Source organism: Atractosteus spatula, chromosome 12 (genome assembly GCF_055471065.1).
Source record: "Atractosteus spatula isolate fAtrSpa1 chromosome 12, fAtrSpa1.hap1, whole genome shotgun sequence".
Taxonomy (NCBI): Eukaryota; Metazoa; Chordata; class Actinopteri; order Semionotiformes; family Lepisosteidae; genus Atractosteus; species Atractosteus spatula.
Genome location: NC_142717.1, coordinates 21,135,919 through 21,156,353, shown reverse-complemented (window position 1 = coordinate 21,156,353; position 20,435 = coordinate 21,135,919). Strand labels below are relative to the sequence as shown.

Here is a 20,435-nt window from a genome sequence, read left to right as displayed (position 1 = left end):
AAAAACAGACAACATATATTCTAAATACCCTTTTTGGAAATCAAAGCAAATCAAATAAAAAATGATTTGGAAATCAAAGCAAATCAAATAAAAGCAAATCAAAATTTTGGGCAGATGGAAGAAATGCAACAATAAAAAAATTATTACTCTATATTTAATGGAAACATAATAATAGGAAAAGCTATTACGCTTAGAGACAGTAATAGTGAAATGATATTCACGCTGTGCAATACACTCATCTGGATGCAGCAGTACTCTGTTTTTTCTCTCATGACCCTGAGAAAAAAGAATTTTAGCATAAATGGACAGTTGTAGGGACTGTAATTGTGAGGCACATAGGAATTTCTTTGGTACAGTGTGCCTTACTTATATTGGAGACTTGCCATCATGAATTGTTACTAACCTTCTTCCAATTCTGTAGTTGATTCAAAGTTTCAGACAGGAATTAAAACTAATCATGATCAACTTATCAAATCAACGAATCAAAAGACAAACAAGCAGTCATTTTCTTAAGTGTAAAAATGATGTGGCTTATCTAAGAAATTTGTATTTTTGAGTGCAATTTGGGGGGGGGGTAAGCTTTGTGAGTTGCTTTTCATAATAAGCAATTTATAATAGCTTTGTGTTATAAATGCTTATTTAGATTTGCTCAGGATATTAAATGCATGTTTTTCATCATTTATTTTTCTATTACAGCCTGTCATAACAGATTTCTGAAATATGGTTACAGTAAAGCAATATGCAAATCCCTCCTCAGTAGATTGCACTGATTAGCACTTTGGCAGTTATGCTGTTCCTGACTTATTTGTTAGGAATCACTACGGAGCAGTTCTTTCTTTTTTTCTGATCTCATTATACAGGGTTTTCCTGGAGGGCCGCAGAGCAACAGGTTTTAAAGTTTTATACGGCTCCCTAAACCTCTATAGAACCTTAAGAGATGAGAATCCAATTCAGCCAATAATTAGCTCAACTGCCTTAAGAGGTGAGTTGGAATTAAAACCTGCAGACACGGTGGCCACCCAGAACCTGAGTTGGCAACCCTGTGCATAATAGCTTAATTATAATAATTAAAATAGTGAAGCAGATACACATTCCCAAGGTCTTAAGCAGCGGATGATGTAACACAGACAGAACTTGTAAGAATGGAATTGTGTGTCTGTGTTCATAAAGCATATGTGCACAACTCCAGTCCTTGAAGGCCAGAATCCAGCAAGTATTCTAGGTCTCTTTAAATTATCAACATCTGAAGATCTTTGAAAAGAAACTGGTCCAATTAATCTAATGATTAGCTCAATTATGTTATTGAGAACAGAGGAGGAACAACAGCCTGCAGACACTACTACCAACTTGGACTGGTATCGTGCACCACTGTCATAAACAAGGCAGCACAGAATTAGAATCAGTGGTACCTTCTCAAATTTCTACCTCTGTCTTAAAGACACTCTAAAAATTGTCATGGAATCCCTCCTTGACTATTGGTTGTGCACTTTGTTAACATATACAGTATGATATGTCATATCCAAACAAATACTGAACAATTAATGTGATTGATACCTGCCTAAAATAACTTTTGGTGAGCATTCTCCTAAATTCAGCAAAATGGACCTACTGTACATCAGGGGTGCACAACTGCAGTCTTGGAGGGCCAGAAGGTTTCTAAACACTTAAGTACTAATTTAACTCAATTTTTGCTTACTTGAACAAGTTGAAGCCTTTCCTTGTTTTTTGAAGCTTAAGATTTAAAGAAACTTTTAAAATTTGCTGGACAGCTTCTCTTGAGGACCAAAGTTGAACACGCCTGATCTAAACTATCTTAACATTTTTGTTAAATCACAGAGCAGCAAGCTGAAATGCCTCTACTTTAAAAGCATTACCAGGTGCTTGCATAAGGGAGTGGGCACAGGAACTAAGGCATAAGAGATCATTCATTATCATGAAATTTCAGCTTGAAAACAGTAAATAATCTAACTTTGTGTTTTTTTAAGTGTATTTTTGGTGTAATGTGTCTCCTTTCCATAATATAGAAAAGTTTAATGTTGACTTTCGCGTTAACCAGTCATCAGTGCTTTGAAGTAAATATCTAGATATGTCAAACAGAAAACACAGCAAAAAAAATATCAATACATTTGTTGAAGATTGTGATCAGTAAAAAAAAAGGCATATATGTATAAAAAAATAAGTTTCGCTAACGAGTTCAGTGCCCTGAGGGTTTTTACCACAAATGTTGTTGTGATATCTGCTTCCTTCCATAGAGGACCCTCTCTTTTCAGAGTTCAAAGTTCAACTCCATCAGGAAGAACATAATTACTCCTTGCAGGTCACGTGATCACCTCAGGAATAGTTCCCAGCTGTCAGCTTCACGATATTTAAAAAACAAAAACACATATCAGGCCTCCGAAAAATCTGGAGAAGAATTTCTTCTTCCACATATGGAAGATTCAAGGGATGTGAACTGATAGGCTGGCAGACAGGCATCACATGATGTGAGTGGTATATCTGGCAGCTCACTGGGTTTTCTGGACCCAGTCCCAGCTTTCTTCGCTGTCCTTCCTGTTCTTCTCTGCCTCAATTATCTCTTTGTACCGCCGACGGAAGAAGCCCATCTGAGACAGGAGTGAAGAGAGTGAAAGAGTCAGAAAAAGTGAATGAACGAAATAACACATACAGACAACAAAATTTAAAGAGACTATGCTTAGAGCCTCCCTTTGTAAGTACAGTTAAGGAAGTAAGGTTAGAATATGTAAATAGAACAAGTAAATTCAGTTTCATTTCTGTCCAGTGCTGTTTTATATTTGCTTTACCTTCCAGTACTTGAAGTCAGTATTAGAATCAAAGAGTCTGAGGCAATGAGACAAGTTTGTAATTGAAAGTAAAATAAAATTAAATAAATATGCAGAAATACATATCTAAAGAAAGGGTGGCATAGTGGAGCAGTGGCTAGTATTGCTGCCTTGCAGTGCTGAGGACCTGGATTCAGTTTCAGACCTCTGAGGCTATCTGCGTGCGTGGGGTTTATACTGTATGTCCTCCACTGTGTTTCTGTGTTTTGTTTTGGGTGATATTAGTACATTTGATTGAATGTACAAATACTTCTAGATTTAAATAGGTGTGAATATTAAGAAACAAAGTCATATTTTTGACATACTGTAATCATCTTTCATATTCCTGGTAACTCTAACTCTGTTTTTTTTCCAGCTGAGTTGGTTGCTTAAAGAAGAGTTCACATGCTCTTCTAATTGACCATTTAAGTCTACATATACTGTAAAACATACAGCACTGTAGACCAGAATCAGTGTTGTAGACCCCTGCCATAGGACAACAAACACTGCTCTACAGGTGGTCTCTCATGCCTAGCTTTGAAGAACTGGGATCTCAAAAGAGCTTGTCTCCTTCATCCACAACTGTTTATCTGTATTCCACTCACATTACAGTTTATTGTTAAAGAGCATTTTCAAATCCTCCAGGCATGTCCTTAAATCTGTACCCCAGGATGTTCTGTTTTCACATAAGCATAGGGCCTGGATTTGAAGGATCTTCTGTTAAACAGATTTATTTTCGCAAGACTCAAGTTCATGAAGTAAAATTGTATCCCAGGTCACAGATTTCCTGGGATCATCTGTGGCATTCCCAGTAAAGAAATTAAAGCAAAGAAAGTTTTTTGTATTGTGGACATCAGTGTGATACACATTTCAAAGTTCCCTTTGAGTCCAGTGATGACCAGGAACTTTAATCTCCGTGAATAAAGTGTAAATTATTACCAGGTCTGTTGCAGAACATTTTATGCCTATTAATGGCACACCATCTATATTTCATGGACCCACAGGCAAAGCTCACAACAATATGGAATTTTAACATCTGAAACCAGTGGATTAAAACAGCCAAACACTGAAACCTATAGCTGGCATGTATCTGGTAATAACAAACTTTTAGATGGCAGAATGCAGTAGGAAAACAGCACATGCAAGTTAGATGGGACAGAAAAATTTACAATGTTAACGTAATCAGCAGGTTTCATCAATCATTATCTTTTTTCTTTTTAAACCATTTTTTATATTTTATATTCACCACATTATAACTGACATTTATAGTATTTGTTTTTATTGTTATCTTTATATATGGGACCTTCTTGCTCAGGCAGTATTTATTAGGTTCTCTTGAAAGTATTAAATGTTGACATTTAATTTTTAGGATCTGTATAATAGTTTGTTATATGTTCTCTTAGTTTCCTATAAACCAAGTGCCATTTATTATGAATGCAGCATGATACACTATATAATTAAGAACCTCAGACTGCTTATTGATTAAGCCAAGAGGTAATTTAAAAAAAAATACATATTATATTTGTAGTTAAGCGAGCTCTAAAGCATTTTACCAGAAACATTACATACCTGAACTAAAAAGTATTAGCACATGTGCCTTTAATAGTACTATAAATATGGGAAACAGCTGTTATCTGATTTCCCACGTAGTAATGAGTGTAATGCACATTGCTTTTAAATGAAGGAAAGCCCCTGTAAAACTCATGTTCTGAAAAGGATACATTAATTGAAAATGGTTCTATACATTGTATTAATCTGAGATAATCGATGTATTAAGATATTCATGAAATGTACTGCAATAAGTACTTTGATTATTGACACAAATGGAAAACGAATACTATTTTCATTAAGAAGACTTACTGTATGTTGGAAGATTTTCATTTTTAAAAATGTAAAATCTTTATACTAACAATTAAACAATGGCTTTGTGTGATTAATTTGAAGTGGAATTTTGACCCTTTCCCTCTCAAAAACAAAAATTATACATTTTTGAATAGTAAGATGAACTTATTGTAAAGTAGATTTCATTCTTTAGAATTTCCTCAGATTTAGGGCAAAGTACAACAGTGCCATAGGCAAACTGAAAAGTAAAAGCATATGTATTCTAATATACTGTAATATCATACTGTATAACTCATGTACACTATTATATACTTGTTACTGTAACAAGTAGATGACATAAATTTTGCAAGTGAGAACTGTTCATTGTTTTAGGGAGTCTGGAAGAAGCTACCAAGCCATGTTGTTGAAGCCAATATCCTGTTTTTTAAAGACATGGCTAAATGAGATCTTTGGCTCAATTAGTCACTAACTAGCAAACTGGCTTGATGGGATTAATGACTTTCTCTTGAGTGCAACCCTCCTTATATTCTTACGAATATCATTGTACATTTGCTTCTGTTTCATTAAAAGCTCTGCAGCTGACTAAAATGATTGGTATAATACTAGAATACCTGTTCATGAACATTATATTTACTCTGCTCGAGGACTGTCACACAGACATGGCAATTTGATCTCCTTACCTTCCAGAGCAGCACAGCCAGCAACAGGAAGATGAGGATTCCCACAAGGAGGCTGATGGCAATGATCCAGCCAACCACATAGCCTCTTGGCTCTTGATTGTGGAAAGCCTCAAATACCACCTGAAGCACAGAGCAAATCAGCCATTAGTGTTACCATTTGCACAGTAGATCCCCTGTCACTGCACGCCAGGATAACAATACTATAAAAGCTTAGACCCTCACAACAACATATTTAACATTTTGCAAAAAGCCAAGACTAAAAAATATTAAATGTTCTCCACATATCACATATAATATACACAAACTGCATTTTAAAAGAACATTTCTACATGTTAGCAGAGAAGCATTCCTAAATTCAACATTGAGTCACATTAGTTATGAAATTCTGACAAGTCTGTGTGCATTGTCAACATAGTGAATGGACAAAATAAAAGTCAGATCATAAAGAATAAAAAAATGAAAACAAAATAATATGCAACAATTGCATATGAAACAATGAAAAGTACAATGAAAAGTACAAGAATAAAACTGATATACTGCAGCACAAATAATAAAAAATGTAAATGTTAAACCATAATAAGACTTTATTTAGACTTCTTAATAGTCACTGACAGTGGTGTACAGATTAAAAAATTCTGTCCCCCATAATGCCCAGCCTGGTTATAAGAATGGACAGCACATTAGAAGCTGAGTATAAGCGTCAAAGCTTAAAGAGATGGTGGACTTTTTAAAGTTTTGTAAAGTAACAGTATAACCTATATTCATATTAAAAAATCAATTCATTTAACCTTCAAACATTACGGTGTCTAGACTGTATCAAGTATCTTGACCATGGACATCTTCTTTATGATGATTTAGTCTAAATGTAGCCAGTTAATGTACTGTACTCCTTCCTAGGGACTACAAAGACAACCTAGATACATCTCAAACTGTCCCTTCTGTAATTCCCAAACACCTACTATATCTTTATTGTCTGGATTCTTGGAATCTCGCAGGTTACTGGGTCATTATGTGACATAACATAGTTTGTTTTTCTTTGACAAACCAGATTGCCATGTAAGGCATAAAAACAGAAATATCTACTGTCCACTGTGACGCAATATCATTAACACAGACTCGCATGTGATAACCTCTTGGCTGAAATGTCAATTTCTTTGAACATCAAACCTAAGGTCAGCACCAAACATTTGAAGCCAGCATCCACATCATCTCGTTATCTATAACAAGATATATACAGTATATATAACAACATTTCTATTTTTTGGTGAAACAAAAGTAAACAGGTTTATATTCATAGTATAGTTAAAAATAAGTTGGATGCAATAAGTGCTCATCAGATCAGAAGGGGAAAATTGTAAAACTTATAAGCATGAAAAATAAAATAATACCACCTGTAAGAAGGCAGAGGAAGAAGAAAGTAAAGCCAGCAGCCATATCAACCTGCAACCCACTGAAGCTAAGCAGGTACAGTATGAGCTGGGTCAGTATCTGGATACGAGAACTCCTGGGAAAATCTAAGGACCCTGCAGGCTGTGTGGGTCCTAATGCCCCAGTATAGTGACGGGGACACTTTACTGTAATAGGGTGCTGTCCTTCGGATGAGACATAAAACCGAGGTCCTGACTCATTAAAAAGCCCAGGGTGTTTTTTGAAAAGAGTAAGGGTGTAACCCCAGTATCCTGGCCTAATTTCCCATTGGCCTTTACCAATAATGGCCTCCTAATAATCCCCATCTATGAATTGGCTTCATCACTCTGCTCTCCTCCCCACTGATAGCTGATGTGTGGTGGGTGTACTGGTGCACAATGGCTGTTGTCGCATCATCCAGGTGGATGCCACACAAGCGCTTTGAGTGGAGTGTCCAGAAAAGCACTATATAAGTGTAAGCAATTATTATTATTAAAATTTTCCCACAGATGTAGCAGACATGAATAGTACTGTAGGTGAAATCTCCTTGGGAGCAAGAATGTAGTAGAGGGAACAGAGAAGTGACAGCAGTGATAAACGAAGTAAAGTTCAGGGACAAAACTCTGGTGGCCTCTGATCTTGGAGCTTCTTTCACCACAGGCATTATAGATAACCTTTACTCAGAAACAAGTGATAAAGTATCTGTGTTTCCTTTTAATATATAAAACATTCTCCTTTCTTGCTTGTCTAGTGCAGAAGGAATATAGTAATCTTACTACAGACCTCTTTCAAAAACATAAAAAATAAAAATAATTTGCCATGTAAAAAAAAGAGCTAGCCATCGATGCAAATGCACAGACTGAAATAGATTTGCTCACATGACAATAATGTAGGTCTTGACATTTGGCAGGGAGACACCCTGAGGCTGAGTGTCTGACCCCGGAACTGGAAGCTGGTCTGATCCTGATGAGAGATGAAGGCAACTGGTGGAGGAACCAGACGGCTCCACACCTCCCTGGTCGCCTCAAGGTGACCACCCCCACCCTGTGCCCGTGGGGGCAGGGGGGTAACCTACTGTAAATAACCAAGCAGTTGAGTTTTCTTTGTGAAACTCCTGAGCACAGACCTGTTATTATGTTCTCTAAGGCCTAGTGATCCTTGTTAATAGATATGGGCATTGCAGTTCTTAGCATCAGTAAGAATGTTCCTCTTGTCATTTGTAAATGTTGCAGATACAGTCCTTGACAGACTGTTCCATTGTTTCATAAAATTGAAAGTTATGGAACTAGGGTGGTCACAAAAAAAATGCGTTAAGGGACCAAAAGAAGTAAAGAAAATGAATTACGTGAAAGAATGGATGAATCTTGTCAAAGAAAGTTAATTAATGAATTGAATGGATGAATCCACTCAGAGAAAAGCTGAGGCCAGACCCAGCATTTTTAGCTCACCTTTTGAATTAGTGGTTAGGAGAAGGTGAGGTGGCAATGCCGGGGTCACCAAATTAAATAGACTGATAAATACACTGGGGGAAACCAAGGAGCTTAACAAGATCAACACTTTGGCCTAACAGCCAAAGCTGCCACAATTTGTCAGCATTAGATTGATTGTGGGTTTTGGACCTCAAGGGAGAAATGAGTCCTTGAAAGCTGTTCAATAGCAAGAGAAGGCCTTTGTGCCACTTCTCCCTAAACTTCTCCACAGTTAATTTGCATGATTGCATTAAACCACTGATTAGAATGAATAAAATGCCACTGAAAATGTACACGATGCAAAGCTTACCGACCAGCTAAAAACCTGATTAACAGATAACCATGCAGAAAACAGGAAGGTCATCTCATCAAAATAAAAAGCATACTCCTTGGCACTACATTCTGTTTCTTCTCTTTGAATGTCTCATTATAGCAAGTTCCTTCTTTCATCTAAACAAAAGGCAAAAGGTTGGGGTTAATATGCGTATGTGTTTCTTTTGTTCTTCTCCTCCAGAAAAAAACAACAAACCCATACAAGGTTGAATTGTCCTTGTATAATCCATACTGCTAAAAGCTCAAAACAAAAAAAAACAGCCCTGAGATCCACTTACTGTGGTGTCTTCTGAAAGCCCATTAGAGACCTCCACTGCTCCCTTGTCAACCATCACGCTGCCCCTTGTTACAAACTGGATGGCAGATGAACTGTCCTGTCAAAGACAGAGAGGAGAGACAGGGAGGGCGAGATGACTCAGTGACACTGTGCAGTTAGTAAGGGATAAAATGGAGAATATACAATAGTCATGTCATATCCTAGGTGTACCTGATCAGTTGTAGCTTCAGTAGTTGTTATTGTACACTGTGGCACCAAATTAATCCATTTTAGAAAGACTAATGTCACATTGTGGAAATTAATTTTATGTTTAAAAGTATAATAAAAAATGTTAAAATTAAATAAAAACTTTCAAACTATTGTAATTGTCTGCTAATTAGATATCCAGAAAGGATAAAAGTGATAAATCCTTGAACGTGAAGTTTTGGGGATAATAAATTTGGGAAATAAGTTAGATTGCATTAATCCTTAATATATCCCAATGCACACATAGTACTGCTTCTTTCAAAAGATAAAAAGCATATCCGCTGAAGCTATAAATCATTAGAAGATAATGTTTTGTTTGAAAAAGATAAAAAAATGTCTCAGTGATGAAAAATGAAAAAAAAACATCAGCAGTGATATTTCACCCAGTAATTACACTGAAACGTTAATACACCATCAATAGTAAAAATATTACAGACTACTATGATTATTATCAAATATGTAAAAAGATGGAAACAAATTGTTCACTTAACTAAACAAGATTTTCTTGCATTCATTGATCTACATGTTGAGCAGATGACGGGTCAGAATCAGTTACTATAGCACTTACTCTCTTTATTATCTCTGTGTTCAGTAGCATTCGTAAGTCTATGCTCCTCATTTCTTCTCTCCCCAATGACCTCAAGTGACAAGTTATCATTAAACAGGACCGACCAGGTCTATCACAGTCCTGAAATAATCGCAAAATAAATTAAAATCATTAGCTTGCTGTTCCGGTTAATCGAGCTGCATATACAGTAGTGCAAGCCTTTATAGGTGTCCAGAACGAGTATACCTGGTTATGTTGAATTGGCTGTCTCATACCTGTTTACTAACTTCCTCCAAATAAAATGTAAGACATGTAAAATTTAAGCAACTTTCTAAGACAATCATTTAAAAAAACCATATAGTCTATTTTTAAAAGTAGATATATAAAGAATAATAAAGCAACCTAAACATAAACAAGAACAGAAAAAACACAACTAATACAGGCAGATGTTTAATTAAAATAACTAAAAAGACACAGCATATAATACAGACCACTTCTCAGGCATAAAGAGCAGAAATCTTTATGATTGCATAAATTGAAAAGAGGAGAATAAACAAAAAAGATGTTTATATAAAAAGCTGTTATAAAATTACTGAGATGGTGATGTCTAAAAATTTGATGGAATGTCTGTCAGCACTAATTTAATTAAAAACACCTTTTATCCTAGTATCTCCTACAACAACACCACAGTTTTCAGAACACTCCACAAGGAGAAACCACTGCATAAAGCAACATATACACACATTTTGTTGTTAGGGTATTTGATGAACTAGTGAGTAACCTAATGAGACAGAAAATAAGAAAGTAAAGAGTCAGGCATTCACACTGGCTTTCAAAACCTAATAAGAAAACTTAAGGAAATGTACAGTAAATGGGGCCAAATGTACTCTACCCCCATCTCCCCATCTCAACTCAAACTCCATAGAAATCAAAATTGCTCTGTTTCCTCCTTCACGTCAACAGGACGTGATAGATACACAATATCTTACCAAGACCTTCCTCCCGGACTTGGTGAAGAAAGCAAAGATGGTGTGGAAGATGCTCTCTTTATCCTGAGGCACAGTACAGGGTGTGGGATTGATGTGCTGCGAACAGTTCCCTCTTCCTTCAGCAACCTGGGTTTGACAGAATCCCAGATGGTACAGTCAACACTATTGATGTAATTCAGATATTGAGAGTAACAGTGACTAAAACACCCTCCAGCTGTTTCCTAAACAGAAATGTATATTATGTTATCTAATTAAGGAACTCTTAAACTAAGCAATAAGAAATTTACAATGCTCACTAATGACATGCCTGATGTGTGACTTTTCTCTTGGACTACCACCTCAGACATCTTGTTGCCCAAGGCCAGTGATTACGAAAAGTTTGTGCTCAGTGTTTTCTCATTTATTGCTGCCTGGTGACGCCAAAGCAGTTGTCTTGAGGAAGAGGGTTAAAGGAAATCCTCATTCAGCTGGAGCCAGACAACAACACCCCCAGGTTTATTTACAAAGCAGTTCCATGTAGGGAAAGGGAGAGCAGAGACATCTGTCAAGGCCCCCTTTCAGAATACTGATTCATGGTGATGTTTCTCACATTATGGCTCTTAAAGTCTAGACCTCATGGGAGCACTAACTGTTTTCCCCTTTTTCTGCCTTTCCTTTCCAGAAGCCTGGTTTAAGGTTCCTTTGGGTGGAAATGCAGGAATTTCATGGTAGTTGCTCCAGGCTCACCAGGCTTGTTTGTTTTTGTTAAGACCATGCCTACAGTATATATCTGTCCTGAGGTATGCATTTTCAGCAGGTTTTTATTACCAGTCTTAGCAGGAGGTCACGCAAATGTATCTTTCACTTTTTTTCTTCTTTTGAATGATAACAGACAACCATACTTGGAAACATTCTCTTCAAATCCTCTTACCTCCTACCCACCAGACTGTTGGCTGGATCCCCCAAGATTCTTATAGTACTATAGTACAAACAGACCATTCTGAAGGTCAACAACAAATAAATCTCTTCTGGTGTCTACTGTACTGTATGTAGTTCAATTCTACAACACTGTCAATAACACTGTATGAAGGGTTGAATATACTTTGTACTCTAACCAATCAATATTAAACACTTACAATATATTATTTATCATAATGTATTATAATTGAGAGAAGGCACAATCAATATTATTATTACATATATGTGTGATATATGTAAATACATGTATACATATTACATGTTACACATATACAGTATGTTACATATGCATTCATTTCTACATATCGTTTAGGGAAAAAATGAATATGTTTCAATGGCAGGAGAAATAGAAGACTATATAAACTCTTCAATAAACTGTTTGGCTTTTGATAAAAATGTAGAAATACTGAACTTTGTTTCTAAATCCTAGCTTTGGTGTCATTAACAAGGCAAACCTGGTGTGGTCAGAGAAAATTTGATTACCACCAACAGCTTAACAGGTGGATAGTACAGTGGACACCAAGGATTTATAGTATTGAGCAAAAGAGTTTGGAAAGGAAAAAAAGGCAAAGTAAAACAATTGTTTATTTCTCACAACTAAACCTCAAGGGAGGATTGGGAAAAAATACAAAGTGTTTAATAATCTGGTACCATAAAAGAACAGATTTTAAATGTATCTTAGGCGCCACTCTTGCTAGAAAGTATCCAGGATATTGGGTTCAACAACAATGTACTGTATAACGTGTGTCAAAGCAGATATGTTGAAAATAAAAAAAAACATATTTTGTATTTTTGTGCCACTGATGTAGTCAATTGCAGTGGTTAGCTGCAATATGAGCAATGATTAGAAAGTGGACAGAAACTTGTGCTGAGCACATACCTCTGTGTCAAGTAAATGGAACATGTCTGCCCCACTGCCAACTAAGCGATTAGGAATCCGAATGTGAATGGTGGAGCCAGGCAGGCTGCTGGGTCCATTGTTTATAACCTAGAGGAACAACAGAAACAGTTTTGGAGAACACATGATTACACAGAGATATAAAAATAAAACAGATAAAAATGATACAAATACTTTTTATAGCACACCTGTACAACAAAATGAGCAAATCTTCATCTCTTAGTTTATCTACATTTGTTTTATTATGCATCAAGACAATAACTAAGATATGATTATTGCAGTTACAGTATACTTTACAGATACAGACATAGAGTATTTTCATGGTACACTGACTATGTTTAAGCCCCTGTGAGTCATAATTAACAGTAAAACAACATACGCAAAGTGATACTTAAAAAATATGAACAATTCATATAAACAATATGTTATTTGGGTCACTTGTTCAGGAAGATACAACACAATTAGGAATTTTTCTTGCCAAAGGAACTAAATCTGGGTCATTGGCACTGTTTTCAGAAAAGGGCTGAATATATTTGGCAATGGTATGTTTTCCTGTTTTTTAAAAAAAACACGCTATAATTAGTTTAAAGGGGATCCAAATAATTGTGTACAGAGGCATGAAATTGACCAAGAATTAAAACCAGCCAATATATAGGAAGAAAAGTATATTCTTCCCAGTGACATTTTTGTGAATGTCATATTTTTGCAGGAAGAAAAAACATTTACAAAATATGTACTCTGATTGCACAACCATCACCAGTTTATTTTCAAACCCTGTCAATTAAGTAAATGTTTTGGTTACTAAGAACCTAAGTAACAGTAAATGCAAAACATGACAACAGAAGCTGGAATCACAACAAACAAGGCTCAGTATTGGCCATTCATGAACCACACTGCACCACTATAAGCACAAACTGCACTGTACCAGAGATTAAATTTGTGTCAAAATAACATTTAATTCTGCATTATGGAAACTTGACAACGCATTCTTGCCCATTACTAAAATAAAATAAGTTAAGAACTAAGATTGGTTTAAAAAAACTACAACCTAGCTACACCTGAAGAAGGCTTCACAGCCAAAACTTATTGGGTATTCAGTAGATAATTGATTCTAGGATCTCATTCAGTTGTCTTTTTAAAGAAACCAGGGTATAGTTTCAACAACATGGCTGGGAAGCTTGTTCCATACACAATGCTTTAGGTGAGAAAGTGCCTCCTGTTCTCAATTCTTAATGCACTTTCACATCATAGCTGGTGTCCTCTAGGTCATGTTTCACTTTTTATTCTGAAAAAAGTCCATTGTGTTGATTTTGCAATGTGTAGTGGGAACTTGAATGTTTGTATTAGGTCCACACATAGTCTTCTCTGTTAAATACTAAAAAAGTTCCTTTAGCATCTCAGTATTGGAACAGCAATCTTTTGTATAATGTGGTGACCAAAATTGCACATACTTTTCTATAGGCCTTTCTATAAATATTCCTTGATTTAAATGCTTTTGACTATATATCCTAACATTCTTTTGACATTTGTATTGTTTCCACACATTGCTTAGAGTATGTACACGTAACCTATATTTATTTCATAACAAGCCTTCTACAGTAGGTCAGTGCTTCCAATTTAGTATTTATTGTTTGTAAAGTATGAAAAGCCCTGCCTTGTCTACATGAAATGTCACAGGTATTTGTATAGTCTGTAATTTAATCTAAATCTTTTTTAATCAATTTTCTACAGTGCGTGTTAATTCTGTAATTCTCTAATTTTGTTAATAACCTTGCAATACTCTAGATGAATGATACACATTTGGAAGAGCAGTCAGCGGTCCTAGTACGGATCCCTTTAGAATTCCACTAATTACATCACCCAGATTTTTGCTTTCTTCCTTGACTTGTACTCTGTGTTTTCTATTACTTAGACGTCCATCTTCCAATGCAGAGCCCAGAGTAGTGTGAGCCCCAGGCTTAAATAAGGAGGGGCAGGATTGGGGGCAGGTGCATGAAATCAGCAAAATGCGAAAGAGCCGGAGCGCCCTTAAGAGGAGGGATTACGATCGATCGTGAAATATACTGTAAAGTGATAGTGTACAATCAAGCAAAGACCAATAAATGGCATGCTCTGTCACTAATGAATACCTCCTCTCACAATTTTTTTAAAGATCACTTGCTAATGTACTACTTGTGCCAAATTTTGCTGTATTTTTGTCATTTCTAGTTACTTAAAGTGTTCTCTCTCTCTCACTTTTAAGTTAAGATTTCAAGTAAAGAATAAATACACCAAAAAAACATTTATTATGTCTTAGATCATAATTCAAAAATGAAAATACAAATAACCTATTCAGAGCTGAAAGTTTAAATATTTGTCACTGCAGGCAACTTAGGAAATGGGAAAGTTAACAGCTCTGGTGGTCCTTCCTGGAATGATCAGCCAAACTTGATGTTAACCCTAAGTTTATCTGTTAATCGGAACAGGGCAACAGATAGCTATTGTGTGAACTGTAATTTCCTGTTGGGTAAACTGCTTCTCAGTAATATGTTTGAAATAAAATGCTGAGTATTCCTCTCCTGAGAGCTATATATCCTTGAAGCAATTTGCGCAGAATATAAATTCACGCACAGTGCCAAGTCATTATTCTGACAACATTGAGTTTGATTGGGTGATAAAATGTGTGCACTTTGGCAAAGAAAATGAAGGATGTAAAGACATGCACTTTTATGTAAACCTTCCACTGTCAATTCAAGGGGAATGCAGAGGAGTTAATTTTCACTATCTTCTGTATATTACTTTTTCATAATATGCATTCCTGACAATAGTTACTATGATCATGAGGAAGGTTCAATAATTAAACAACAAAACATTTAATATCTGAGACATCCCATAGATTAAAGTATGAATCAGGTGAATATAAATGTGAATGTATTTTAGTCTTCTAAAAAATAAACATAAAATTCCACATGCAGCTAACTCCTAACAGCTTTTTAAGTTCAAAGCAGGCAATAAAAAAAACGTTTTTTTTTACTTTTTATTCTCTTCTAATCAGAGTTCTACTGGACTACCCATATTATCCACAGTGAGATTAAATAGAAAGCAGGACAGACACTCACAGTAAAAAAGACAGTATTGGCCAGCCATGTTTTACCTGGAAAGTGAAATTGAGAGGCTGAAAGCTACACTCCATCTCCTCCAGCTGCACAAACCGGGCTGCCTCAACAGAATCTCCATACAGAAAGGAATCTGGCGAGACCACTCTGAGAAAGACAGCACTTTAAGTCACTGGATTTGATTTGATAAAAATAAGTTTCCAAAAGGTGGAACAAGAAATAAGTGACATGAAAAAAAACAATCATCCATCTTGATGTAGATCATTTATTCAAGATATACCTGGATTATGGAAAGAAAAGGATATACTCCTGGATTTTCACTTTACAACAACAATAATAATTAAATGCTAATAGGTATATTAAAACACAATTTTCTCAATAGCAGAGTTTTAAAACTCCTCTGCAATGGAAGGATAAAGCTAAAGTTGTAAAATTGCTGCTGTGCACTATATCCATACTGTAGATCTGGTGCAGAATGATGATGGGGAAACCACCTGATTTGATGGTAATCATAATGTGCAGCATTAGTTATCAAGAGCTGTGAGTTCACCCACCATTATGGCAAAAGCAACATTAATGTAATGTTAATTTTCAATAAAATTAAGACCATCCCCACATTCCACATTATGAGTCACTTTCTGTAACAATCTGCAATCAACATCATGCACAATGTGTGATTGCGCCTTACCCCAATTGAACACATACAGCCAAGTCAACCACTGTTAACCACAAAAAACAACATTGCTCAACAGGCAGCGAAATTACAAATTGGTATAACATCCTTGTTGTCTGTGTATAACATTTCTGCCAGTTTTCAATATGTAATTGGCATGACTGTACTTCACCTATTGATGGGCACACCAAGTGTTGATCACCTAAAAATGAGAACTTTTCTCGCATAGACCACATGACCTATTACTCAGGGTAATTGGGTGACTTTTGTCTTTGACTTGTTGTCCTCAAAGTTGCACAACAGATGTATGGTACTGTATGTCTTAAGAAGGGAAACTGCCCTGGAAGCAATGCCCATTGACAAACATGATATTTTTTGCATGAAACTAGGCAACAGTGAAACATCTATACTTTACATTTCTATATTGTTTCATTAAACAGTAATTTAGATAGGGATCAGTGCCCTCACAAAAGACAGTACATGTAAAAACTTTTACAAATGCCCCAATAATTCTAAACCCTAAGCTACATGAAAATGCTTATGGGAATCATCTAATATTGTTTCTTCCTATTGCTGTTGTTTTAATATTGGTAATACATCATTATTAAATCTATTACTGTCAAAGCCCTCTTGGGAAAAAAAGAGAGTCAACAATACTCACTATGCACTTTTGCATATTTCAAAACAATGCTTCTCATTCTCTCTTTTTAAACAAATGTGTTTTAATACAGGAAAGTAAGAAAAGGCATGGAGGACAATAAACCACTCAAATAAATGGTTTCAGGTGTGAAATATAATTTTAACTGATGTACAGTATGTAATGTATAGAAAAGGGAGATGTTATTTCATTAAAAAAACATGGATATTGGCCTGATTTACTTCTACTTTTGGAGCACTTAATAATTTCTCAGAATGAAAACATTTGTATGCATATTTTAAAAGCATCTACGTGTATATGATATGAACAATGACATGCAAAGATTTTACCTGAAATAATTTGTAAAATTATTTTGTTTACTGTTCAATTTGCTTTAGATTATTCTTATCAATTTAAATCTCATTCAACTTTTACTCTGAGATTTAATTGGTTTCACATTTTACTAATAGTTACAATAATCAAAGTACTAACAGAAAAATGACGTTAAAAAAGAGACATTTAAGTAAACATACAATTAAATGGAAATCCAGTTATCTTATTGTACACTGTGACTAAAGAAAAAGATGCAGCAAATTGGGGAATCTGAATATACAGTACTTTGTGAAACATCAGCTATGGATTTTGATAGAAAGCAATAATAATAATAAACTTTATTTTATATAGCGCCTTTACAGAATGACAACAACAATAAATAAAAAGAATACACAAGATAAAACACCATTACAATATACAGAAGAGACCATGGATGGTGGTACTAAGAAAGGCGGAGGGTTGAAGAATGGAACCAGTTAAGTAAAGGCTATTCTAAAGAAGAAGGTTTTGAGTCTGGGTTTGAAGGAGTTTAGAGAAGGTGACTCTCTGATATCCTTAGGCAGAGAGTTCCAGAGCTTGGGGGCATAACAGGAGAAGGCCCTGTCACCCCTACAATGTAGAAGGGCTTGGGGGACAGTAAGGAGACCAGAATTAGAAGAGCGAAGGTTGCGAGGTGGGGAGTAGGGCAATAATAGTTCAGACAGGTACTGAGGTGCCAAGTCCACACGAAATTTGACAGGAAGCCAGTGCAAGGACTCCATGATAGGAGTAATGTGATCACTTGCACTAGACCTGGTCAGGATTCTGGCTGCTGAATTTTGGACATACTGCAGTTTGTTCAATGTAGATTTAGATACCCCAGCGAGTAGAGCATTACAGTCAATTCAAGAGAACACAAATGTGTTGATCAGCTTCTCAGCCACAGTTAGTGATAGCATAGGGCATAGTCTAGCAATATTTCTGAGGTGAAAAAAATATGTTTTGACAATATGCTGCACGTGTGGGTCGAATGTTAATGGGGGGTGCCAATAAGCATGACTTCAGTCTTGTCAGTGTTAAGATGAAGGGAATTTTGAGTCATCCAAGTTTTTATGTCAGAGATGCAATTAGATAGACATCAGTATCAGGTTTGGTATGGATGTATATTTGAGTATCATCAGCGTAGAAATAATAGCTGAGGCCACGTGATCTTAAAAGCTGACCAAGTGGAAACATGTAAATGATGAAGAGCAAGGGGACACTATTAAGCCCTGAGGAACACCAGACTTAACAAGACCAATTTCAGACCTATACCCATTAAAAAAGACAAAGTGACAGCGATCAGTGAGGTAAGACTTGAACTATTTGAGAGCAGTGTCAGAAACTCCAAACATAGTCTTAAGATGAGAAAGTAAGGTGTCATGGTCAACAGTGTCAAAATTAGCACTGAGATCAAGAAGGATGAGTATAGAAAGAGAACCAGAATCAGGAGCTATTAGAAGATTGTTAGTGACTTTGATCAGGGCAGTTTCTGTGCTGTGAAGTTGACGGAAGCCAGATTGGAGGGGTACGAAAAGGTTATTTGTCATGAGATGGTTATGTAACTGAAATGTGACAGCACGTTCTTGAAATTTTGCAAGAAAGGGTAAGTTGAAGATGGGGTGAAAATTGTTAAGATTGTCAAGAGCCATGTTAGGCTTTTTTGGCACAGAGTAATGGCAGCAGTTTTGCGGACCATCGGTACAATGCCCAAGTGAACCAGTACTTGAACCAAGTGCTCAAGGATTAATTTATAATATTGAAGACAATGGGAAAGAGAGAAGAGAAACAGGACTGAAATAAAGTGGTGGGAATGTGATCTAAAATATATGTGGTGGGATTCATGTGTGTAACTCATTTATTGAGGGATTCTGAGTCAAGAAGAGAGAAGCTAGAGAGAAGGGAACCAGAAAAGTTAGATAAGGAGGAGGAGGAATGGAAATGATATGCGTAGTGGAGAGAATGTGATGTCGGATATTGTCGAAGTCGGAGCTAAAGAAATCTAAGAATGTGTTGCAAAGTTGCGATGAGGCAGGTAATGTGGTGGGGCAGTTTGGCTTTAGCAAGCTGTTGATGGTGGAGAAAAGATGGCTGGGGTTGTTATGGTGATTTTCAATGATGTGAGAGAAGTAGGTGGATCTAGAACCTATTGTAAGTGGATCTATTGTAACCTTATATTCAGACAAGTAATCTCTCCAAGCCTGATAATGTACATTTAGGCCAGAACGATGCCACCTACGCTTAAGTTTGAGGGAGGCTGCCTTCAAAGATCGCAGATGATCGTTGTACCAGGGGGCAGGGCGAGAGAAGGAGATGGCTCGAATTTTTAAAGGAGCAAAGGTGTCAAGGGTAGATAAAAGAGTACTGTCAAGTAACTGTATTTTGTCCTCTAGAGGGTCAGAGGAAGAGAAACAAGATAAGGAGGACAAAACGGAATTTGCAAACCTTGGGTGATCAATTGATTTCCAGTTGCGGAAATTTACAGAGCGTGAGGGGGAAGTGTTAGAAACAGGTAATTCCAGATTGAAAAGAATAGCTAAGGGGTCAGAGAGGCCTAGATCAAGGGAAGAGCAGTGGGAGACAAAAGAGTCATTGGCAATGATTAAATGTAGGATGTGTCCTTTGTTACTGTATGTGTAGTTCAGCCAGACTGGAAGACCTTGAGTCAATGTGTATACTAAAGTCCCCTAGAATAAGGATCCTTTTAAACTTAAGGCATAAAAATGAGAGTAAATCAGCAAACTCACCTAAGGAGGCTTCGCTGGGTTTGGGTGGTCTATTAACTGTGGCAATGATAGTAGATTGGGGGATAGAGACATTTAAAGCAAGGCACTCAAAAGAAGAGGAAGGAGTTATAGTAATAGGACTTAAATTGTAAAAAGGTTGTAAATAACAATTATGCCCCTGCCAATGAACTGGAAGTTAATACTTTTATTAGCTTTATTATTAGCTATTATTATTAACTATTAGCCTTATTTCTTATTTCCCTAGAATAAGAATATACGAAGAATTCAGGCCATGTAGCCCTTTTGGTAGTAGGATCTTAGCCAGCTGTTTCTTGAAGGAACCAAGGGTACCGGCTTCAACAGCTACTGTATCTTCATAGTTCCACAAGTATGTAATAATTTAATCAAAGTACTTCCCTATACCCCACAACTGAAGTTTGACGTGGTTGTTGGAGTTCATGCTTATTTATCAGAAGCATATGAAAAGAA

General features: G+C 36.2%; 1 protein-coding gene across 1 annotated transcript in view; it reads right to left on the bottom strand.

The window, feature by feature from the left end:
- Positions 1-666: 666 nt before the first annotated feature.
- The window catches only part of itga9 (integrin, alpha 9), a 135,325-nt gene continuing 115,556 nt past the window's right edge, over positions 667-20,435 (bottom strand). The window contains exons 22-28 of the mRNA XM_088929806.1: positions 15,598-15,706; positions 12,447-12,554; positions 10,610-10,735; positions 9,642-9,761; positions 8,829-8,924; positions 5,342-5,461; positions 667-2,603 (exon numbers count right to left, since the gene is read on the bottom strand). Of these exons, the coding sequence (XP_088785932.1) occupies positions 2,505-2,603; positions 5,342-5,461; positions 8,829-8,924; positions 9,642-9,761; positions 10,610-10,735; positions 12,447-12,554; positions 15,598-15,706 (778 nt within the window). The 3' untranslated portion in view covers positions 667-2,504. The remainder of the gene's footprint in view (positions 2,604-5,341; positions 5,462-8,828; positions 8,925-9,641; positions 9,762-10,609; positions 10,736-12,446; positions 12,555-15,597; positions 15,707-20,435) is intronic.